Source organism: Camelina sativa, chromosome 10 (genome assembly GCF_000633955.1).
Source record: "Camelina sativa cultivar DH55 chromosome 10, Cs, whole genome shotgun sequence".
Taxonomy (NCBI): domain Eukaryota; kingdom Viridiplantae; phylum Streptophyta; class Magnoliopsida; order Brassicales; family Brassicaceae; genus Camelina; species Camelina sativa.
Window position 1 is genome coordinate 7,742,517 of NC_025694.1, and position 23,791 is coordinate 7,766,307.

The window sequence follows — 23,791 nt, forward strand, 5'->3', positions numbered from 1 at the left end:
TTAAGCTGAATACTTAGGTGCCTCTCGAAAGGATGATGTAGCATCCACCTTCTTCATGTCCCACCCGTCATTTCTCAACTTGTTGATCTTCCTGATTTGATCCTTTGTGAGCTGAAACGTGTTTTCTTTGATCGCTCTTACCGCCTTCTCATAAGCCTCCTTTCTCATAAGATCTCATTTCTTCATGCCATTGTCCCCAAACTTGTAGATTTTGAGGTAGTCGCCAAACTCTTGCACTCCTATAGCCTTCCATATCCCCAATGGCTCTTTTGGGGCCTTAGCGCGATGAAACTCAGCGATTTCCTCAAACATACCTGACTGCATCTTAAAGAAAGATATTCAAATAGCACAGGTTGGACCAGAAAACAGATAGTTTTCAGGGTTATAATTATTAGGTATACAATATCCCACATTGGAAGTTGAGTAGGATCTTAAGTGGTATATATAAGATATGGGCCTCTCCACTCATTGCCAATTAGTATCAGAGCCCGGTCCGCACATGCTCAACCCAATCCACAATCGGCCCGACCCAATAGTTGGCTCGCCGATTCATGCCCGAACATACCGAGATTGATGCTTAGAAGAACCATCATCTCGAGGGGCATATTAGGGATACAATATCCCACATTGGAAGTTGAGTAGGATCTTAAGTGGTATATATAAGATATGAGCCTCTTCACTCATTGCCAATTGGTTTTGAGTTGGAAGCCCACAATCTAATAATAATAGCTTGCAAGGAGAGCGTGGATATAGGAGTTGGATCCACCTGCATATATTGGGAGCTTTTTACCTGAAGTAATCTCAGAGATGGCTTTAGCTGGGATAACGCGAAACTCTGCAGCTGTGACTTCTCCAGCTTCCGGGTGTAGTTTACGGAGAACGGGAGAAGGCGATGTGGCACTCCACGTCGTTTCGTAATGGTTAATTGATTCGTGGTGATCTTCAAGCCATCATAGAACTACATCTTGTCAGAGTTGATGATCTCGGTGTTGAAATGTAAAGCTATATCAACCGAGAGTGGTGATGACTTGCCGGACCCATGATCACAATTCACAACCATATTGTCTTTACATTTCATTTTGTAAATTGAGTTTGATATATATAAACACGAATAGACTAACAATGTTGCTAATATCACGTTTGGTTACGCATATATATAGCGTATCAATGTGTTTATGAATGAATATACAGTACATAAATAATTTTAATTCTATCTCTATAGTTCTAAAGTTTATGAATTCTTTATTTTTGTTCTTTCATCATTTTGTAAGTTAATAACTATAAATTAGCTTTCTGAAGTTTTTTTTTTTTGGTTAAAAATTTGAAGATATCTATCTAGATAAAAATGAAAATCTTTAATACTACTAATAAAATAAACACATATACATATTCTAGAAAAACCTGGAGACTTTGTCTCCTCTTTTTCACCAAAAATAAAAATAAAAAATTCTAGAAAAACCTTTTTATTGATAGGTGGAAACTTCCCAAAAGACATGCAAATTAAATGTTTTTCTAGAATATGTATGTGTTTATTTTATTAGTAGAAAAAAATATGTATATGTATATTATTATTAATTTTTTTTAATCAACGCAACTTTTGATATATCCACAAAAAAAGGTTAATAATTTTTAATTGAATATATGTTTTTTTTAACAACATTGAATATATGTTTAAAGTATTAATTAACTATAATTTCTTAGCCTTTTAGGTTTCCAAGATTCCACCTTGATCGTGTAGTGTGTACTCTATATCTAAAGAAGAAAAAAAGAAATCACAATTGTAGTAACCCTAAATTCTCTCATCCGTAGCTTTCGGACGAAACCATGTGTTATCGTGATCCGCAGCCCTCCGATGAAGCGATGTTCGCTATCGACGAAGCCACGTATAAGGACATGTATCCGCTGATTTTTCACAAGGGTAAGTAAGATCTCTAGCTAAATATATGTGCCTAATTGAATCTAATTTATTCGTAATTAATTGTTTAATCGTTGTCTGTTTGCGTAGATGGCAAGACATGTGTGTTTTGGGATATGGAGGATTACCCAATCCCAGATGGTCTCGATCCTGCTTCGATTTACCAAAGTATGAAAGAGGCTGTCAAGAAGCATGGTTGTGATGCGGAGGTGTCGATTCATGCTATGCTGATGATAATACGTTCTCGGATGAACTGCGTCGTCAATTTTTGGATGCTGGATTCGAATTCGAAATCTTTACCGAAGGTGAGAATTCCATTATTTCTTAATTAGTTAGGCTCTTTTCTGTTACATATAGTATAATATATGTATGTATCTGTAAATCTAAAGATCTACGTTGTTGATATGCATATTTTTACCTGTTTTGCAGAGGGTAAATATGCGAGACATTGCGCCATGTATTGTGACGTTATGTTGTGGACACTGGAAAATCCGACACCATCAAATGTGATTGTGCTCGCAAACATAATCGAAGACGACTTCGGTTATGGTATCGGATTTTTGTCTACGGTCTGGTCATATGGTGTTCTCTTATCCCAACCTAAGCGAAAATGGTTTTTGCCTATTGGAAGCGCACCCTCGTTTTTGACAAGCATATTTGATGGAGGAGATATTAGCGGAAGCTCAAAAGACAACGTAAGTGGAAGCTAGTGGATGTTCTGGCTGGCGAGAAAGAACTTTTGTGTGAAGCAACCGCATCTTCGTGAGGACTAACTTTTTGTGTGCGCCCTTTGCAAATCTATCTCTAAGGGATGGATGTTCTATGTTATTATTGTCTTTTGTTGCCTATCTAATATATAATAGTTAGAGATAGGGATTACACCGCGCTAAGCACATGTATGTTTTTTGATGAGTTTCTAAGAAAAACTTTAAGAAACAAATGAATATAGTTTCATTCAAAAGATTAGGAAAAAACGAACACTTGATTGAAATCGATTTCTGGCGGAGCAAGAGGCGTAATAATACCACGTCACTGTGATGAGCTTTCCTACAACTATCATCTTACGCAATCCTCCACCAACTCGACCAAAGTTTTGCACTGTATTGAGAGTAATACATGAATTCTTGACTTCTAGTAAGGTATTACTATACAAATCTTGAGAAGATGAGAAATCAATTATTTAAAGATATTAGTATTCAACTATCTGTAACTTGTTTATCACATATGTGGTAATTATTTTTGCTTATTTTCCAGGTGGCCTCTTCCACACCCTTCTCTGCTGATGACACATGAACAGAAGTTACTCCCTATGGGCTATCAATATCACAGGTGCGCGCCTCATAAACTATTAAAAGCATATTTATTTGACTTTGCAATCATCATAACATGTATAGAATCTGTTTATGCCAGCATATATATATATATATACATATATATCATCTATTGCAAGTCTAAAAAGACAAAGATGGGAGACATATATGATAGATTTAGACCAGAAAACTATGTAAAGAGTAACAATGTATGACGACGGAAACATGTTAGAAAATTGAGAGGACTTTAGATAAACTAAAAGAACACATGTTTGAGAAAGCAGAACAAACCTTCTTTTCCAAATAGATGAGCTGGTCTACACACGAACATACTCCTCTTCGTATATCAAAGTTTTCAATACTCTGAACTGAAGAACTCTCTTGATTATCATCCTCTTTGTTCTTGGTAGAATCGCAGCACCAAATCTCTAAATCATGTGCATCAAATCACTACATATGAGAATGCAAAACATGTATTGAAGATTTACATAATTAGTTTTCGTTGGAAGTTCTTTTTTTATGTTATTCAATTTCCACCACAAAATTAGCTATCAATCCAAACCTATTCAGAAATGATAATGCCGAAATCCTATATATATTCTAGTAGACAGATTAGCCAGCGATTACAAACAAAACAGAAAGGTTTAAATAAAGGGCAAGATCAAATAGACAAATTCAAAGGATTAAAAAAGAGTGAACCTTATGTTCAAAGAAGAACTGAAAACGATTTGTGGCTGATTTGAGCCAGAGACACACATTGGCGGAATGACCTCGTAGAATGTTCCATAACAGTGATAACAACTTCGTCTCACGCTCGACCAACGTCACAACTTTGTCGTCATTCTTTTATTTTGGAGAACATCACCGTCACTCGTTCCATCTATATATTCTAAACAAACAAAACGGAATATATGTAAGTCGAAGGGTTAAGACATCATATTTATTTGGAAGAAAGAAGACGAAGAGAATTTCCAGAAGACATAAATACAATTTAGATTAAGAGAAGATGAAGTTAGAAATCGTTTCTTTCTTACACACCTTTGGTTGAAGAATGCTACGTGGCATCGTTTTTGAACATCTTAGTTTTGGTGATGTGGACACTCTTAGAGAACTCAAATTGTCCTTTTTATTAGTAGTAATGTCAAGGCCGAGGGTTGAAAACTTTTTTATTATTGTCTTATCTTTATAATAAGATGTGGTTCTGGACATCTTTACTGTGGTTCTACTTGTGCTTTGGTAATGACAGGCGTTGAGTAAACAATACAGAAAAAGATAAGGAGTAAGCAACAAAGCAAGCATCATTCATATATGGATACAAAAAGCATAAATTGATAGTGATGAACAAAGGTTATACTGCGGCGGACCCAAGTAGAAGCTAGGGGGTCAACTGACCAGGTAAAATCTTAAAAAACATTGTTTTGTATGTAAATAATTAAAGTTTCATTAGCTCAGTTGGGTTTTTTCAATGCGCTGACACCCCCAAACCCAATTTCAACACTCCCATTCTACATTAATATTCTCTTTTTTCTATTTTAAATATTTAACTACGTAAAAATAAAATTTTTGACCTGGGTAAAAAATTTTCCTGGGTCCGCCACTAAATACATACTAATCATAAGTAGCAAATAAAAAAGGGATTTGTCTAATACATATAGACAGCCCGATGATACAAGTTAAGCTTTGTCTTAAGGGGTACGGGGATGTGAGAATCCGTAAGGTTTTGGTGGCTCTGCGAGGGTAGTTGCCAAGACAGATGCAGTTTCAGGGTTAATGAGAGACTCAAAGTTTGTTCCGACAACGTACAAACCTTTGTATTCTAAAGCTTGACAAAATCTGCAGAATCTTGGGTCTTGTTCAATCTTGTCATAATTTTCTGAGAGTATCAGCAAATTTGTATTATGTGGATCCTTCAAGTTGAATGACCAGAAAGTAATATCCGTTAAAATCCTGCACAATCCGGCATGTACATCCCCTGCCGAAAAAAAAGATAAAAAAAAAATAGTATCAATAGAGAGAGGGTTTTATTATATGAGTTAAGAGGACAGTTGGGGAATTGATAATCACATGCAAAAAGGTTTGTTAAAATAAGGGATATAATGTTCTTATAACTGACGGCTACTCAAACATAAAAATTAAAATTTGAATAAAAACAAAATTATCATAAAAAGTATCAAAGAATAACAAAACAGTGTTAAAGACGACAAAATATACTTCAAACAAAGATGATAGAAAAAGTGCCATTAAAGAAATTAAACTATGCTTGCTTTTGCTACAGAGGAACTGTTAATGGTGTTTGGTGACCTTCAATGATGACTCTTATTTTTAGTGTTTTGGGTGAGTAATAAGAGCCGAAAATCTTGATGCTCTGCCTGATTCCGAGTAGTAACTTTTTTGTATATATATCTCAATAGGTATGTAGGATGTTCTATGTTATTTGTCTTGGTGCTGATGATATATAAATATATATATTTAGTTGATGTCAAGGCTTTTTTTGGATGTGACGAACCATTTTATTATTGTCTAGCTATTATAATATTATTAATGTGGTTTTCGACATCTTTACTGTGGTTGTACTTGTTCTTGGGACTTGGATAAACGGAAGTGGTGGAGGAAATTGGAGGTCATGATATGTATTCTCAGCAGCACCAACAATCCAGATGGGCGCCATCTCATCTGAGAAGGCATCCTCCATAAAAACTGATTTGATTTGCCACGGATGGACGAGACTTTCAGGGATTGAGTAATCATCAATAACCCATACGAGTAATGTTTCACGCACTGCACCTGATCCAGTTTTTTTTTTAACCGAAAGAAGAATTAAACAACAATTTACGAACAAAAATCAAGATCTTCAAGAATAAAAAATAGATCTAATAATCCAATTCGATCATAGACAAAAATATACTTCCAAAAACTATCTATATGAAAGATGGATAGATATAGAGATCCAAAATCATATATATCATTAAACAATTGATTTCGAGAAATCATCTTACCGCGGATGCCGACAGGGAATTTGGACATGGTTTCCGACGTACGAAATTCTCAAGAAAACCAAAATTAGACACGCTAGGCTTTTTGTTGAAACGCTAGGGGCGGTGGTGGCTGATGAGGGACTTTGTGAATTAAAGTAGGGGTTACAGCCAAAAGTTGTCAATTTGTCGAGCTGTCCATGGGCCGAGCCTCGTTCAAAATTTTTTGGGCGGTTAAATTTTCGGCTTATATATATATATTCCCTCCGTTTCAAAATATATGATGTTTTAACTAAAGTATGCAGATTAAGAAGTCTTTATTTTTAATAAGTTCAATCAATCAGAAACAATACTGCATAATATAAAATGCTAAATTATTTTAAAGTTAAAAGAGTTTTCTTTCATCCGGAGAATGGTTGAATACCACTATGCTTTTATTGAATACTAGGTGCTTACAGTATAGTTTGGTAAAACCAGAATTTGTAGTCGTCAGTTAGGAGATTGGATCAGAACAAGAGCGAACCAACTAATCTTTCCTACCAAAATGTTGAAGTTTAACTGTCGCTTGATCTTGCAAGCATCATGGGAGGAGCGGATAAACTTCACAACAGCGATCCAAACTAACTCAATTAGCTCTATTGGTAAAACCAAAGCCAAAGCTGAAGAATATATGTTTCTGTAGGAAGTTATTAAACTTTTTGTATGCGCTTAATTTGGCGTAACAGGGGCTGCCCTGGATTTAGACTTTAGATGAGGGACATAGTTAAGGGTGGTTGGTCTGTACGTAAGTCACTCGAGGTTAACTTTGCTTTTTTACAAAGATAGCCAATACCTAACCGTTCATGTTATATTGAATTGGTTAATAATAGATATAGAGATCTGACTATGCTAACGTATTAGGCCATATGCGACAAAATATAAATGTTGAGTACATGTAAAACTAAAGCGCTACTAAAAAGAATGTCCACAGTTTAGACGATACTTTCAAACCTTCTGCCACATTTATTAGCCCCAAGATCAACTAATATTTAACCTTTTACCAAGAAAAAAAAAAAAAAAAGATCAACTAATAAAAGTTAATACTATCCCAGACTAGGGCCATATTATGTCATTGCCCATTGGTTCCATTTTTTTTTAATGCTATATATACTATAGACAGAGATGTGACGGCGGGAAGGCACACTATACTCAGATTGACCAAAGTTACCAAACACACTATTGGTACTTAATTAAGTACAGTTTCTTCTTCTAAACCCGGAGTCGTTTTTTGTTCTAAAATTCAAATCGATGTAAAATATTTTTGTAAGAGATGCAAAACTTGACCAAATATTTCACAAACTGAATTACTAATTTATCATAACACAGTTTGTATATATATATATATATATGTGTATGCATGTTAATTAATTAATTTCCACTTGTATTGTGAACAAAAGAAAAAGCAAAAAACGACACCAGCTCGGTTTAACATCCATCAGACGCGAAGGCGAATGTTCTCATCGTCGTCGTCAACGGCATCGGCGGCTCCAGCTGCAAGATCGAGGAGTTTCTCCATCTGCACAGTCATTTCCTTGAGTGTGGTTGAAGCCTTGTCACTGTTTTTCCCAACCAATTCATTCACGAGCCTCATGTGGTCGCTTGAAGCCCTGACGTCGTAGTCAGCTGTGTCCGGGGATGTCTTCAGCTTCACATTTGCGCTCTTGAGAGCAGCCGCGACGGCCACGTAGGCCTTGTGGCATTCCGTAAACGCAACCTTCACCGTTGGGTCTTTCTTCGCATTCTCGTCCACGAAAATGGCTGTCTTCTCTGCGTGGGAAATGGCCAAGTTAAGCACAGCCTCCGCCAATGGAACCTGTCGGAGAGATAATTTTTAAGCATTTTTATTAGCGGAAACTTGTAATGATCATTCCCATTTAAGATTGAGATGTCACAAGATCCAAAAATAAATAAAGTTTACAATAAAATGAAAAAACATAGAAGTACCAGGCCAATGGGAGCAGCTGTAGGAGGATTAGTAGTCAAAGTTTTAACACAGTAAGCTTGGTCATGGGAACGATCGCAGATAGCGTCAATGTATTTCATGTGAGGGGAGGCTGAAGCAGGAGACAAGAATAGTTGCAAAGTAATTGCCGCCGCAGCGAAGGTGGACAGAACGGAGGACGTTGCCATTTTTCTAAGCGTCCGAAAGATGTCTTAGCTAAACTCAAGTTTCCGGTTGTTATTCAGTTTTATGATGTTTGGCTTTATATATATGTACACTTAGGGTGTCATATAGGGTTGGATAACTTTAGGATGTGCTATGTTATAATTGGTATCAAGTAAAGTTAAATTTACTAAAATTTTGCTTATATTTGCTAAATTTGGAAAGCCTATGTTAATAGTTGGTGGTTTTTACAATTTTAGTCAAAGACAACGTCCATTCTTTATCATCTTTCTTTGTTTAGAAACTGAGATACGTAGTATTGAGGAATATAGAAGAGCCTAAAAAGAAGAAGATAAATTTGGCTAAATATTATCGCCATTAATTGGGTGGGATTGTCTTTCTGAATTTTATTCGCTCTGTATTCGTGTTTTAGATTAAAATAAACCGTAGAAATATAGTTATTTTGGTCATAATACAAAATGCTACAAAATTATTGTTTGATTTGATAGTTGGTGCTAATTGCATGTACAAGACGATGTTAACTTGGATTTTGTCTTGTTTTCTTTCAGTTTCTCTTTCCTCAAATTTATATAGTTTGTTAGGCTAAAATTTCAATATCACGAAGCACTAGTTGTACAAACGTTGCCAAAAAAAACTTGGATTTTGGCTTGAGTTTTAAAAGATAGATGGTTGTGCATTTAAAGTTTTTACTTTTTATTAATTAAACATTGCCAATATATAGTACATGGTAGAGAGATGTTGGAATGTATCATAAATCACACCAATTAAAAGTTCTTAATTCTGAATATTGTATATCATGTATTATTATTTTAACTACCAACCTATCTTCATTCCTACATATACATTTATCAACATAATAATCTGTACTATATATATATACATATACATATAAACATGACTTATTAACATATAATTTGTATTTATCCCATCATAACTTATTTACATGATAATTGAATATTATCATTATACTTAACATTTTTCATAATCCCTTTGTTTATTTATTCAAGTCAAGAACTTTGTCAAACTTTAGGAGGGCACACTCAAGTCAAGAACTTTGTCAAACCTTCGGAGGGCATACCATAGATTGTAGTTGTGCATTTAATATTTTTACTTTTTATTAATTAAACATTGTTAATGGTACATGTATGGAGTTGTTGGGACTTGTCATAAATCACACCAAATTTTATATATCATGTATTATTATTTTCAACTATCAACCTATCTATATTCCTACATATACAATTAACAACATAATAATTTGTACTATATACTTATACATTTATCAACATAATTTATCAAAATATATTTTTTTCCAACTAATTTATCAAAATATTTTGTTTGAACATTTGAAATATTTGAATATTTTGGTTGAATATTTTGTTTTAACCTCTTCAATTCAATTTTACAACCATTTGAAATTTAGGATCCCACTCCCACCGGTAAGAGAGTGTACCTTGTTACTTTTTTCAATACATTACCAGTAAGAGACTGTACATTGTGAATTTGTGGATCTCTTCTGGGATATCAATACATCACTGCTACATTATCCTTTTGATAATTAGTGGTGAATATTGAAAATGCTTTAAGACAAGTGCATGAAAATAACCCAAATGCTCCTATATACCGCTTGTCATAAAATAAAATTATATGTGGAAATGTTGTCAAGAATTTGAATGAAGATGTTAAAATTCAACTTCGACTACAAGGTTTCAGAATGGAAGATGTAGAAGAGAAGTTTGGATTTTTTGCAAACGACATTTTAAACTTATTAATAGAGACTCATTTTATTGTGTCGGCAATTATTGGCAATTTGGCTCGAGACTCTAAAAATTTTTTTCTAATTACAAGTGATTTTGATTTTGCATATTCTTTGGAAAAATTATATAATCATGGAACACAATCTTTTTAGCATGCAAGAGAGACGTGCATGGTTACATTCCAAGTTTCAAACATTACGCACACAATGCATGAGTATGGGAAAGCATGCAAGACTTTGTGGTGGTTTGCTTAAGTAAATGAAATTTAATAAGCATTGAAGTGACTGTTATTAAAGGTATGATTTCTAAATTCATATACAATTGTAAATTATGGAAATCAAAACATATGTATTTTGAAATAATATGTTTTCTCGTAGGATTTGAATCCTTTTAGTTTACACTTTCAAATCCATTAAAATCCTTTAAAAACATAATATGGATTTTGAAATCCAAAAATAAATGATTAAATGAATAACATGAGATCTTAACAAAAATTTGTAAATCATAGAACCAATAACACAAAATTTTGAGAATTATTTTAAAATCAATGATTGAATAACACATGATTTTTGTTTAGATTTCCAAATACATTAAAATCATATAACCAATAACCCCATCAGGAAGTCGTATGAAAACCTGAATATGTCTATATGTATTTTCTCCTTTTTCATGAAATTTCCCAATTTCTATGTACTGTTCAATTATTTCATGTAATCAGTTTCTTTTCTTATATAGTTATTTTGGTCATATTACATAAAGCTACAAAATTATTGTTTGATTTGATAGTTCCTTTTATCCCATTGCTAATTGCATGTACGAGAAGATGATTACATACATGGATTTTAGCTAGAGCATGACAATTTTAAGAGGTAGGATATTATAGGGGACGCAAATACAGAATGGAATATTCACATAATATCAACAAAATAGCACAATACACATTAAGAAAACGAAAAGAAGACAGAGCTACTACTCTTGGTATTGTATATACTCAAGATTACATGAACTGATTCGCAAATCCCCAATACCAAATCACATCTACCAACTTCTGTCCTAATAGAGACCCCCTCCCCTAAGTCTTTGAAACAATCAAAACAAAGTAAGATAACCTCATCCTCTTCCTTCTTTTGCTGTTGTGAAGCTTCGGCTTTCCCTCACATCTGATGTTGATATATCCCAGCTCCCACTTCTTCTTCCCCAGCTTCCATGCCTTGTTTCTGTCCTTATCGAGCCTGCTCTCTCATGGTCTATGTCCAAAGTGTGATGAGGCTGATCGTTGGTGGCCTCTTCTGCATTACAACGCTGTGAGAGATTCATAAGATCGTCCCCAATGTCTAGATCGTCTTCCACTTTCTGTCGTCGGGTCCCATTATCCTCATCTGCTTCAGCTGATTCCCTGGTTGTGTTAGGCAGAGTTACAACTCTTGGGGGTTCTTCTTCTATGAAGGCTCTAAAGTTGTTCCTCGAGGGTTTCACCTTCGAGCAAAATACCTCCAAGAAATTGTTTGCACAGCCACGGTTATAGACAATGCTTCTGCTGTTTGATCTGTACTTGAAACTCTCATAGGTTGTCTGCAAAACTTGCACGGTATCGCCATCAGTTGATTCACAACTTGCATATGATACTATTATCAGAAGAAAAGCCCAATGATTCCAACTAGAAAACTGAATTCTGAAACAATAAGGGAGCAACTAACCATGTTTGTACTTATGAGGTACAAGTGAAACGCTGTGAGCCCTCCAACAAACCACAGGGCAATAAAGCAATATATCATCAGAGCAACTGACCAAGGTGAAGCCTTCATTGCCCTCCACACAGTTCCGTGTTGATTATCCATCAGAATCTTGATGTAGAAAGCCGACATCGAGAACACATAGATGCAGAGAAGTGTTGACGAAGAAACAAACATAAAGAAATACCTATAGTTTCTCTGCCATTGGATACAAATTTCTAAGTCAGAGTCTACCCACGTAACAAAACAAGATTGCCCAATCAGCAGAACAAACAGATCTTGGCCTTTTTCAGATAGGAGAAAAGAAACCTCGGCCATAATTTTTTTATGAAGTTTATTCTTTTTAAAGACAATATGCTTTTGAATGAGCTTACCTGTCCAATACATTGGCCCACCCACGGGCAATGATGATCAAAGCGCTCAACACAGTTGTTGCAGATGGAACAATGAGAACAACGAGGAGGCCTGTAAAGCATACATGTATCACAGTATTTCACTCTAACAGAAACACCATTAACCATGACTTCTTTGGTCCTAGGAATTTGAACACTTGGTGTTTGTCTTCCATCAGCTGATATTGTTGTCTCATAGCGTAGTTCTTCCTCTGGTGGGTGCAAATTTCGTGGAACTATACCAGGATCTCGTGCAGATGTGAAGGAGAGGAGGATCAATACCTATCAAAACCAACTAGGCGATTCAGCAGGAAAAAAGTAAAAAGTAAAAAGTCAGAATGCCACGCAACATGTGACAGAGTAGGAAGACACAGTTTAAACTTCTAAGCCGGAGGTACAAAACGAACAAGAAACATCTTCAGGTTATATATTTGTAGCCAAGCAGGGTGCATAGCAGTGAATTAAACTCTGATGCTTTGTAAACATAACATCTAACGACCAAAAAAACAGCTGATAAATCTTGATGATAATAACCCAATTAAACAGAAAGAAACAAATGTAAATAAGTAGGAGTAATGAGATGGGCATGGAAGAAGGCTAGACTTACATAAATAGTGAAGAGAATTGCTACCACCAAGATAGCATAACCTGCATTGTAGGAAGAAAACTCATGGCGAAGATGTCTTGCCACAAATACACAGAACAAAGCAACTGGAACAATGATCAGCAGCAAGGTAGCAGGCAGTGACCTAGCATCTGGTCCAAATATCAATCTCCCACCAAGGATGAATTTCTGCAAAAAAGAGAAAGGAGAGAGCAAATCAAGATACTACAGACCATTCATTTAATGGTATTACCACACTGAGTTTTAAAACATGTACAGATTCAAGGCATTCAAAACCAAAAAAATTTGATTAATAAGATAATGCTAAAATCAAAATGCAGTGCTATTCAAAAATTATAACAAATCCAACAAGAATCCGAGCCCCTTTTAAACCATCAAACCAACAAACACAGCTTATGAATCCCATAAACCACTAACTATGTAATGTAAGGTCATTCAAAATGGTTGTGATTTGTGAACCCACCAAGCCCTTACAGCTTTTCGCATCTGCAACATTAGGAGTTTACACGTACCAAAGCGAACCAATCAGTGATATTTCGTAAGCCTCAAAAAAAAAAAACCTAATTTCCAATAAAATTCCTCAAAACAAAGAGAGCAAAATCAACCAAAACCTAGTCATGCAAAATTTTACCAGAAAACAAAATTCAGAGAACCTAATATCATAATCCGAGGCTCAATCGCTCGATGATGAAAAAAAGAGAGACTTACATTGCTTCCTTTCCAGGCTTCGAATACCCGTTTTGTCATGGAGAGAAGAATTAGAAGAAAAAAAAAAAAGCAAAACAGAATCAGAAACTCCTAATTCGAGGAGGAGATAAGCTTTATAAATGTCTCTCTCTCTCTCTCCCCCCGCCGGGTTCTATTTCATTTTAAAAGTCTTCCAGAGCCAAATCTCCCTCCGCCGGAAAAGAAGAGGGTTTTTATTCCGATTGAGGAAAGCCCTAACAGTAACCAGAGAGATCGCTAGCAAAACCCTAAAAAAGGATTGGATTTATTACAAAGCCTCGCGAGCGACTTCTGGTCTGACCCTCCTCCTCTCTCTATGGGATGGGGAGAAAGAACGAAAACGATTTGTTTTTTTATTCTTCTTCTCTTTACGTTTTTTTTTTTTTGCTCTTCCTTTCTATTGTTTTTAATGCCGTCATCATCATGTTTATCTTCTAAAACCACAAAAATTAAAATTAGCGTCCTCAAAATTTTCTGCGCATTTTGTGTCAGATTCATTCCTCGTGCAAATTAACGTTACATATATATATCTTTCATCTGGATTTTTTTTTTTGGATTTATGAGAACTACATACTTATTTACCATTTATCTGTAATTGATTCTCAACTACCATTGATTTGATTGGAGGATAGATTAGTTTGACTAATTCTAGTTGAATTATTTGAATCATTTGGTAACTGTTCCTTCTTAATGAGACAATGAATTTAGATGTTTGTATATACTTTTATTTCTTTAAAAAAAATTCTTATGTAAAATCTACTACAGAATATAATAAAGACTTTTTTTTTTGTCAAACAACTTGCAATTCATTATTCAAATGAGATAAGGTTTCTACAAGCATTGTTTAAGCTACAAGATAGAAGGGCATTCCCCGATGCCAAAACAACAATAAGATAAAGCAGAGATAGAAATAATGGACAAAGGATTCTTAAGAGCTTTGAACCAATTTCTTGGGAGAAATTGGTACATGTGAGGTCAAGATTGCCGACATGCTCTTCCATGAACAAATCAGTGGATGAGGAGATAGCCACAGTCATGAGACAATTTGGCATTTTAGAAGGTGTCAAAGCTTGGCTTCTTACCGGTTGGAATACACGGAGGAGGAGCTTAACGATAGGTCGAGAGTGGTTGGAAGTTCTCTGGAGCTTGCAGGTAGATGCAAGAGTTGCCACAGGATGAAGACTGGCCTTGGGCGGAACAAAGCCGTAACCAAAGAGGCCACTAATCAGAATCCATATGTCAGCCAGCATCCAGCAAAAGGGTTCAATAGAAAAAGCCAGACGAGATACAAATGCCATAATTCTTAGAGAATTAAAGCGAAGCCAAAGCAACAATGATAAATTACTCCTCAAATGGATTCCATAGAGTGTGTAATCTTGATCACACCATTGGCTAAAATATGGCTTCAACACATGGAACAAAGGATCATATGTGGACTTACAAGGATTTAGATATGGAGCAGCAGTTGAGTGGAGAGTATTCCCGAGGTTAATATATTGGACATGACAATGCTCGGTGATCATAGGGCATGGAGAAAGGGGATTGTGGAAGTATCGGTAACCACCATTTCCTTTGGTGTGGCTAGAGACTAGAATCGGAGGTCCCAAAAGCATTGAGCTTTGAACAAAATTCTTAGTGGACTTAAACCGGACCAGGATTTGCAGTTGATAATAATTGACCCAAGACAGGGGTATCGATAGAAGATGCAATTTATGTCGAACATTCTTACATCCATCTCTAAAGAAACTTGAAATCGGGTTTAGTCGAAGTTCAGAATTTTTGTACCTGGGTTTATAGGTTGAGGGCTTTGCGTTTGAAAAGCTTAATGGGCCGATAGCTGAGATAAGGCCCACCCGAGTAAACCCTAGTTTCACAAACGGAGACCAGGGAGAAAGATGAAAGCGGCGGCTGACCGTACAAGGCAGAGAACTTTGCGGGACAGGGAGCTCCTCCGTGGAGTGACAGATCGAAAGGAACAGCCGGTGGTCGTGGTTTGATTCAGGGTTTGAATCTAGGTCCACTGGGAAAACCCTAGATTCATAACCGCTTGCCAAAGTGAGGACTAAAGTCTACTCGAGCCTGTCAGAGAGATTTGCGGTGCAAGAATCATCTCCTGTGCTTGAGGGATCAGCGGAACTAGACAGTGGTCGTGAATTAAATCAATTTGGGAAACTAGGTCCACTGGGGAAAACCCTAGTTTCTCAATCAAACGCCAAGGTGAGGAAGAGTTGTAGTGGAGCTTCTCCGGTGAAAGACATATCAGCGGGAGCGTATATTGGTTAGGTTTTGGGTCGGAGGCAGAAGCGAAAGGAGTCAGACAAAGTTGAGCAAAAATAAAAATTGGGGAAAAAACTTGCAAAAGAGATCACTAAGATGAATTGATCGAAGACGATAAAGAGATGAGTCAGTGGAATCCCGACGCCGGCGAGCAGCAGCTCCACCGATATCGGAAGGCTTGGTTAAATGGAGCTCCTTGGAAATCGTGTATGGGAGAGTTTTTGTGATAATATAATAAAGACTTTTGTAGATGCATTCTCAGTTTAAAAACATATTTATAGCTGTCAATTGGTCCGTTTGTATGTGAGTTAAATCGATCAAAATCATTACAGACGAACCATGAATCATCATTGCCAAACAAAACAAATCATTACTGAATGAAACAACTAACCAAATCAGTGTTTTTTATAGATTAATATTTTGTGTCTTGTTTGTCCTCTAAATATCAAATTTGTATTTTGGAAGTCTCGCAAACTATAAGTTATTTGAAGAACAACCATACTACTCCGAATCAACAAATTAAACTCAACATTTCATCCCAAACACATACCGTGTTCATCATACTGCAGACGAGATGGTTTGAAGTGCTAGTTTTGTTTTTTTCAACTAAAAAGAGTGGTAGTTGATTGATTGATTCTGAATAGAAAAGAAAAGAGAACATTTGAAATGGCGGTCACGCGAAATAAAATAGAATATGATGCCACCCAAAATGGTATATCTATTGAGACAATATAGTTTTATAGTATAAGTATAGTGGTCATAGAAGAAGAGTGAGTGATAAAGCTTGTGACTTGTGAGAATCCTAATCTAAGCAGGGCCGTTCGCTCCCACCAAAGGACAAAAATCTCTTTCCGCAACTCATCTCTGTTCATTGGTTCCTCCCAAATATCAATCAAACCGGAATAAACTAAACGGATCCCTCTAAATATAAATAATAAAGCTCCACCCTTTCTCTCTCTCTCTCTCCATTGTTGACTCTCTCTCTTCCCTCGTAAACATCGCTGTCTTTCTAAGATGGCCTCTCTCTCAGGCCTCTACTCTTCTTCCCCATCTCTCAAACCTTCCAAAAACCTCTCCTTTAAAGCATTGCCGCCGGCGCAATCCCGTGATTCCTTCTCTTTCCCACATACCTCCAAACCCACCACCAACCTGCCGTTGACTCTCTCCTCGGCTCGTTCCTTGGCGCGCGACATTTCTCTCTCGGATGCGAAGAAAGAGCTTGTCAAAGATCCGGATGCGTTGTGGAAGCGGTACCTCGATTGGTTTTATCAGCAGAAAGACCTCGGGCTGTATCTCGATGTCAGCCGGGTCGGGTTCACCGACGAGTTTGTGGCCGAGATGGAGCCCCGGTTTCAGGCTGCGTTTAAGGCTATGGAGGATCTTGAAAAAGGGTCTATAGCGAATCCAGATGAAGGAAGGATGGTTGGACATTACTGGCTTAGGGACTCTACGCTCGCACCCAAACCCACTTTGAAGACCTTGATCGAGAATACACTTAATTCTATCTGCTCTTTCTCCGACGACATCATCTCTGGCAAGGTTAGTATTCGATCCCACCTTGTTTGGGTATTCTGATCATTTGTGATTGGCCTCAGTCTATATCATAGCTGATCTTGGAAAAAAATAGTTCTTTATAGAGTGTCTTGTTTAGCTCAACCTACTCTAATTTGCTTGCGCTACCTACTCTAATTTGTTTATACATTGCAGATTAAGCCACCAACTTCTCCTGAGGGTCGTTTTACTCAGATACTTTCTGTAGGCATTGGAGGTTCGGCTCTTGGACCTCAATTTATCGCTGAGGCCTTGGCTCCTGATAATCCTCCGTTGAAGGTATCTCGCACTGTTCTAATTCTTGGCACAATTGCATTCCCTTGCTGTTCACACTCTTGGCACCTCTTTTATCTCTGCCTGATGTAAGGATCTCCTGTCTTAATTTTTTCTAATTCTAGTTTTTTTTGCTGTGTATGGTTTTTTCGTGCCTTTATGGTGTTGATAGATAAGATTCATCGACAACACCGACCCTGCTGGAATCGATCATCAGGTTGCACAACTTGGGGCAGAGCTTGCCACGACTTTAGTGATTGTTATCTCAAAGGTGTGTACTATATACCGTTGTTTGCACAGGCTGTTTTATATGATGGTTGGTCTTGTATATTGGCGAGCATGACTTAGTATTTTACGTGTTTCTCAGAGTGGAGGTACTCCTGAAACTAGAAATGGACTTTTGGAAGTGCAGAAAGCATTCCGTGACGCTGGTCTGAATTTCTCAAAGCAGGTGTTAATCTCAGGTTTTTGTTTCCGCTTATATTCTGAAATCCATGTCTCCATGAATATGAGAAAAATGCTGTTTATAAAAGCCCAACTGGTTTACACAGCTAGAAGTAATCTGAGTTAAATGGAACCAGTAATTTGTCTCAGTTACAAAAGAGTGAAAACTGGCTTTCCATGGATCATTTAGACAACTTCAGATGTATTGCATATAATTTAGCTTCAACTTCTGCCCAACTGTAGTTCCTCAGCAGCTATTTCCCGCTGTTTGCTTATGCAGGGTGTTGCAATAACCCAAGAAAACTCGTTGCTGGATAATACAGCCAGAATTGAAGGTTGGCTAGCTCGATTTCCTATGTACGACTGGGTGGGTGGAAGAACATCAATAATGTCTGCAGTTGGTTTGCTTCCAGCAGCACTACAGGTAATTGGTACATAAGCTTAAACTTAGTATGATCACTCATTGCTTTTATGTATGTTAATGCATTGCCATCGTATAGGGGATTAATATTAGAGAGCTGCTTACCGGTGCCAAAATAATGGATGAGGCGACAAGAACAACTTCGGTAAGTCTTACTTGTTGAAGCTTGTTTTAAAACTACCAATTCTTGTTTTGTTGAAGATGAATTTACTTACCAGGGTTTTAGTAGAACCTTATATCACAAGGTTGGTTTCCTAACTCATACACTTTAGATAATAACCATGACTCACTCGAGCCTATGAATTTCTTTCTTCTTTCAGATAAAAAATAACCCTGCAGCTCTCTTAGCTATGTGTTGGTACTGGGCTTCAGATGGTGTTGGCTCCAAGGTAATTTCCCTCAACTTTTTCGAGAGTGTCCAAGACTAGCAAGGAGATTGAGTTCTTCTTTGCCCTTTTAATTCTTTTTTCCTTTCCTTTACAGGATATGGTCGTTCTTCCTTACAAGGATAGCTTATTACTATTTAGTCGGTATCTCCAGCAGCTGGTCATGGAATCACTGGGAAAGGAGTTTGATCTTGACGGTAACACTGTAAGCATACTCTTTCTTAAACTTTCACCGCAATACTTCCGAACGGGGGTTCATGAGAATTTACTGAGAAGTGTAAATTGGTCTTGCATTTAATACCACTCTTAGAAATCTTAAGATCTTGGTTACACCGCCTTCATGGAAGAATTGAAATCTGTGTACTGTTTCCTCAACCCTGTTTTTACGAGTGTGATCCCCAGAACCGTTATTCGAATTTGCAGGTTAATCAAGGGTTAACTGTATATGGAAACAAGGGGAGCACAGATCAGCATGCGTGAGTTTCCTTTATTCAAATAGTTTTCTTATTGAGACATAGCAAAAATGGAGCTCTTATGCAACAGTATTTAATTTTCTTATTTCACTAGCTACATTCAACAGCTGAGAGAGGGTGTGCACAATTTCTTTGCAACCTTTATAGAAGTGTTACGGGATAGACCCCCAGGTCACGATTGGGAGCTTGAACCAGGTGTCACTTGTGGAGACTACCTCTTTGGGATGCTTCAGGTCTGAATTTCGCACAAATTAAAAGATCTTCTCTTTACACACACTGTATTTAGACTATCTTCCTAGCTGATAAGCTGGTTTGAATTTGTTCAGGGAACTAGATCTGCATTATATGCAAACGGTAGAGAGTCCATTAGCGTTACTATCGAGGAAGTGACACCAAGATCTGTTGGGGCTCTTATAGCTCTTTATGAAAGAGCGGTCGGATTGTATGCCTCAATTGTGAACATAAATGCTTACCACCAACCCGGTAGAAATACTCCTCCCGAATCTGAAACCGGTGTTTTGTAATTGCCTAACTGAATTTTGTTTACTATAAATCTGAATGAAACAACGGTTACAGGTGTGGAAGCCGGCAAAAAGGCAGCAGCAGAAGTTCTGGCTCTGCAAAAGCGGGTGTTGTCAGTTCTTAATGAAGCCACGTAAGTATCAGACCATGTCCGCTTCTCCTGTCAAATCTTGTGTCAAGACTCGAGAGAGATCACTTATATTGTAATTTTCTTTATCTGCCTGCAGGTGTAAAGATCCGGTAGAGCCATTGACATTGGAAGAGATAGCTGATCGTTGCCATGCTCCTGAGGAAGTAACGTCTAAATCCTTGCAGTTTATTTTATTTGTAATTTTTCGAATGGACGTATCAAGAAGTCTTTTATCATTGAAATTGCAGATAGAGATGATATACAAGATCATAGCGCACATGTCTGCAAACGACAGAGTTCTGATAGCTGAAGGAAACTGTGGATCGCCACGGAGCATCAAAGTGTATCTGGGAGAGTGCAATGTGGATGACCTGTACGCATAATAAACCCCCAACACTTTCTCAAAAACTCCAAAGAGTTCTCATTCTCTCCATTCCTTATTTATTTCTGCCATGTCTATGATTTTGAAAAGGAGAAAAGGATTTTCAATAAGGGCCAGGAAACACTTGTGTACTTTGTTTCAAAATAATGATAATTTCAGTTCAGAGTGTGGAATATGTTGATTGTAATGAAAACATTGGAGATGATACATCAATCAATCAGGCAACAATGGTATCAACACTCTTCTTATGCTTGTTTTTTGGTTAGGTATCCTTTTGTTGCATCTCAACACTTTATATACACACAAACAAAAGCTTAATCAAATTAGCAGGTAAAGAAGCTCAACAAACATCCTCCATGTGGTTAGATAGTATTTGACAGTTTTGCAACTCAAGCAAAGTGATATGTTTCTTATTTGTGATGGACTTCCCCTTCTTTTCTTCAATAAAACATACTTTTTTACACAAGTTTTTAATACTACCAAACATTCAAGTAAGCTTTATATAATCAAAGGCTCATCATCTTCCAAAATAACTTTCAATAACCCACTTTTGAAATTCGAATGGAATACTTTGACAAAAGAAAATGGTAGAAAACAAGACCACCAGTCGAGTCCAGTTGTCCCTACCATCACCTATTTAGTAGCCTACCATAACAACAATTTACAAAAATCATAAAGTTACAATTCCTTTTCGTCCATTTTCAAAAACCATTTATGTAAAATTATAATGCTAAATTACTTTTCCACGTCACCTACCCGTTATGCCCAGCTCCCCCGTGAGCGTACTAAACGACACCGTTCTCGGAGGTCTTCTTCCTACCCACTCGATTGCTTTCTTCTCTACCACTTTCCCAAATTTGAATTCCCAATTTTTTTTTTCAAATTAAAAAAAGAGAATCAAAAAGTAAATTAAAAAAAACAAAAAAACAAAAATCATATTGAAGAAGTGTGCACACAGATTTCAATCGTCTCTCTCTCCCACTCTCTCTTCTCGGTGAAAGCTTCCTGATTAAGCTTTCCTAGTCTCCTCCATTGCAAAATCAAGCTCGATCTGTGAAGCTTTTTCTCTGAGTTCTTCCACAAATCTCTCTTCTAAAGCAAGACTTCATTTGGATTTGGCTCAATTTTAGCAACTTCCTTCCCAACTAAATAGCACTTGTGCTTCGATTTCAACTTCACATTTCGCCATGATCCCCGACGGACAATTGAGATTACCTGCTCCCAAGGTCCGTGACGGCCGCGTATCTCCTTCAGCTCCTGTTCCGGTCACCAAAACCCTAGCGGTGGCCGATACTGACGCCACTTCCGAAGACGGTATGAGAACAAATTCCGAGGACGCGTCTCTCGATTCGTCTCCCGAGGACAGTAGAGTCTCCAGCGCCGTTGGTCGCAGCTACGGTAGAAACTCGTCTTATTATACATACTCCGAGGTGAGCTCTTCAAGAGAGACTTTGGTCGGTGCTCGCGAACTAACGGGACCCAGATTTGATGGTGATACTGACGAGGATGATGAATCCACGGATTCTGCTACTAGCTCGCAATTTTCTCCTCCACCGCCGACAGCTGGGAGGATTGGTGGCGGCGTATCTCAGGTGGAACAAACTCATTTCCCTAAGACGAACGGGAGAGCAACCGTCGAGAAGGTTGAACCTTAACCTTTCGTTTTAAACTCTCTGATCGTAGAGTATTTAGTATGATGGATGATTATTCCGCGTTCGTAGAGCTAGGATGACCAATAAGATGACAGATATGGAATGATTTTTGCAATCGCGTTTTGTTCTCATCTTATTTGATTTTGGGTCTGAAGATTTGGATTTTGTGATAATCGTCATAACGATGTCAAAATATGGTCAGGAGCTTGTGCTTTAGCTGATGCTATAAGGTCTTTATGTAACACTAAACAAGAGTTGCTTTTCTTGTTTAAGTTTGCTATATGTCTGTAATCCCTTTTATAATTGTGGAACAACAATGATGTTTAAGGATTTGTTTCCTTATTGATCTTCTCAAAGCTCTTTTTCATATTGCAGGATCTTGATGAGACAATTTCTTCTGAAGAAGTAAGCGATATACCCAGTGCCCCTCCATTTTCCGGGGCAGCAGAGGAATCTGAAGAAATTAAACCAGAAACTTCAAGCGTTCAGGTTTCAGAAGTCAAAACAGGAGATTGTGTAGAAAGTAGAAAGACTGGCCACTTTAATAGGTATTTCCTTTTGTTGCTTGTTATATGAAATGAGTTCTCAGTTTGATAACCATATTCACTTTTTGCTTCTGTTCCTATAGACCTAGTGCTGCTTCTGAGTCATCTGGGCCACCTGATCAACATCCAGCTCGGTTACCAACTTTTCATGCGAGGTAGTTCTGATCTGATTAGTTTTTTTCATTGCTTGAGAAATTGGATGTAGATCACTAGATGTTATCTTCAATCAGTTTAGTACACAAGTAGTATTCTTTTTAATTACTCTGTCGCTTCTTTATGTACCCTGATACAGTTCTCGTGGGCCATGGCATGCTGTTGTTTCCTATGATGCATGTGTACGACTTTGCCTGCATGCGTGGTCAACGGGTTGCATGGAGGCTCCCATGTTTTTGGAAAATGAGTGTGCTCTTCTACGAGAAGCATTTGGGTGAGTTTATTATATTTCCAAGCTCCTTTCTTAGTTTTCATATGTATTCTTCAAATTCTCTATATTATTGCGTTGGATAGATAGTTTAGATTTCTTTATGCAAACTGAAGTTGAAGGATACTTTTTCGTCCTCATGCCTCCAAATTACTGAATAACAGATTTGTATTTGGGCTAATACTGACTAACAGGTTGCAGCAGCTCCTTTTGCAATCAGAGGAGGAGCTTCTGGCGAAGCGATCTTCACAATCTGCGCACGAAGGAGTTGCACCTAAACCTAAAAAAAATATTGGCAAAATGAAGGTGCAAGGTAAACTTGAATTTTGGTCCATATTCTTTCTGGCTACCCCTCCTATAATCAATAGTCGTAAAATATATTTGTCTGCTTGTTCAGTACGACGTGTTAAAACAGTTTTGGATGGTCCAACTGGCTGTAGTATATCATCTTTGAAGCCATCATTGATAAAGTTCGAGAAAATCCGGATTCACTTTTCCAATATGTCAACACGCTTATTTTCTGGATGGCGGGCTCTTAGGAAGATCCATGTCCGTGTACCAGCCAATGGTTCATCTCTTCCTCGTCAAAGTCTGGCATATGTACATGCCAGTACACAGTACTTAAAACAAGTCTCTGGTCTCCTGAAAACTGGTGTCACAAGTCTACGTAACAATTCAACGTCTTATGATGTTGTACAAGGTATGTGAAAATTATTAACT

At 37.3% G+C, this 23,791-nt stretch overlaps 4 protein-coding genes and 3 pseudogenes across 7 annotated transcripts in view; 3 read left to right on the forward strand and 4 right to left on the reverse strand.

Annotated features, from left to right (window-relative positions):
- LOC104720138 lies at window positions 1-1,078 on the reverse strand (annotated as a pseudogene).
- Window positions 482-590, reverse strand: LOC109126999 (annotated as a pseudogene).
- LOC104720139 lies at window positions 1,825-2,691 on the forward strand (annotated as a pseudogene).
- LOC104717811 lies at window positions 7,516-8,433 on the reverse strand. The gene is made up of 2 exons (XM_010435440.1): window positions 8,181-8,433; window positions 7,516-8,049 (listed from the first exon to the last, which is right to left on the reverse strand). The coding sequence occupies exons 1-2, from the start codon at window positions 8,364-8,366 to the stop codon at window positions 7,672-7,674; spliced, it is 564 nt and encodes a 187-aa protein (XP_010433742.1). The 5' UTR covers window positions 8,367-8,433; the 3' UTR covers window positions 7,516-7,671.
- Window positions 11,012-13,865, reverse strand: LOC104717812 (protein S-acyltransferase 8-like; the record flags this gene model as incomplete). Its single annotated transcript, XM_010435441.2, is given in 5 exon segments — window positions 11,012-11,690; window positions 11,816-12,049; window positions 12,226-12,525; window positions 12,851-13,036; window positions 13,577-13,865. Coding segments are annotated over 5 exon segments (1,221 nt in total). The 3' UTR covers window positions 11,012-11,228.
- LOC104717813 (glucose-6-phosphate isomerase 1, chloroplastic) lies at window positions 16,803-20,690 on the forward strand. Its single transcript, XM_010435442.2, has 14 exons — window positions 16,803-17,410; window positions 17,579-17,701; window positions 17,868-17,966; window positions 18,063-18,146; window positions 18,420-18,563; window positions 18,640-18,705; window positions 18,881-18,949; window positions 19,044-19,151; window positions 19,370-19,422; window positions 19,514-19,652; window positions 19,746-19,902; window positions 19,996-20,074; window positions 20,169-20,235; window positions 20,320-20,690. The coding sequence occupies exons 1-14, from the start codon at window positions 16,886-16,888 to the stop codon at window positions 20,452-20,454; spliced, it is 1,848 nt and encodes a 615-aa protein (XP_010433744.1). The 5' UTR covers window positions 16,803-16,885; the 3' UTR covers window positions 20,455-20,690.
- The window catches only part of LOC104717814, a 7,763-nt gene continuing 5,353 nt past the window's right edge, over window positions 21,382-23,791 (forward strand). For 2 of the 4 annotated variants that reach the window (XM_019231288.1, XM_010435446.2), the window contains exons 1-6: window positions 21,382-22,096; window positions 22,481-22,653; window positions 22,734-22,805; window positions 22,943-23,077; window positions 23,266-23,384; window positions 23,469-23,771. In XM_019231288.1, coding sequence (XP_019086833.1) covers window positions 21,641-22,096; window positions 22,481-22,653; window positions 22,734-22,805; window positions 22,943-23,077; window positions 23,266-23,384; window positions 23,469-23,771 — 1,258 coding nt within the window. In that variant the 5' untranslated portion in view covers window positions 21,382-21,640. The remainder of the gene's footprint in view (window positions 22,097-22,480; window positions 22,654-22,733; window positions 22,806-22,942; window positions 23,078-23,265; window positions 23,385-23,468; window positions 23,772-23,791) is intronic. The other 2 variants (XM_010435444.2, XM_010435445.2) reach the window with 1 other exon arrangement.

What these genes read in the sequence shown, in the direction of transcription:
- LOC104717811 (XM_010435440.1), bottom strand. Translation starts at nt 8,366, where the DNA reads ATGGCAACGTCCTCCGTTCTGTCCACCTTCGCTGCGGCGGCAATTACT. An exon ending in CAGCTGCTCCCATTGGCCTG is followed by an intron (nt 8,050 to 8,180) that starts GTACTTCTATGT and finishes TCTCTCCGACAG; the next exon opens with GTTCCATTGGCGGAGGCTGT.
- LOC104717813 (XM_010435442.2), top strand. Translation starts at nt 16,886, where the DNA reads ATGGCCTCTCTCTCAGGCCTCTACTCTTCTTCCCCATCTCTCAAACCT. An exon ending in CTGATAATCCTCCGTTGAAG is followed by an intron (nt 17,702 to 17,867) that starts GTATCTCGCACT and finishes TGGTGTTGATAG; the next exon opens with ATAAGATTCATCGACAACAC. An exon ending in AGGCGACAAGAACAACTTCG is followed by an intron (nt 18,706 to 18,880) that starts GTAAGTCTTACT and finishes TTCTTCTTTCAG; the next exon opens with ATAAAAAATAACCCTGCAGC.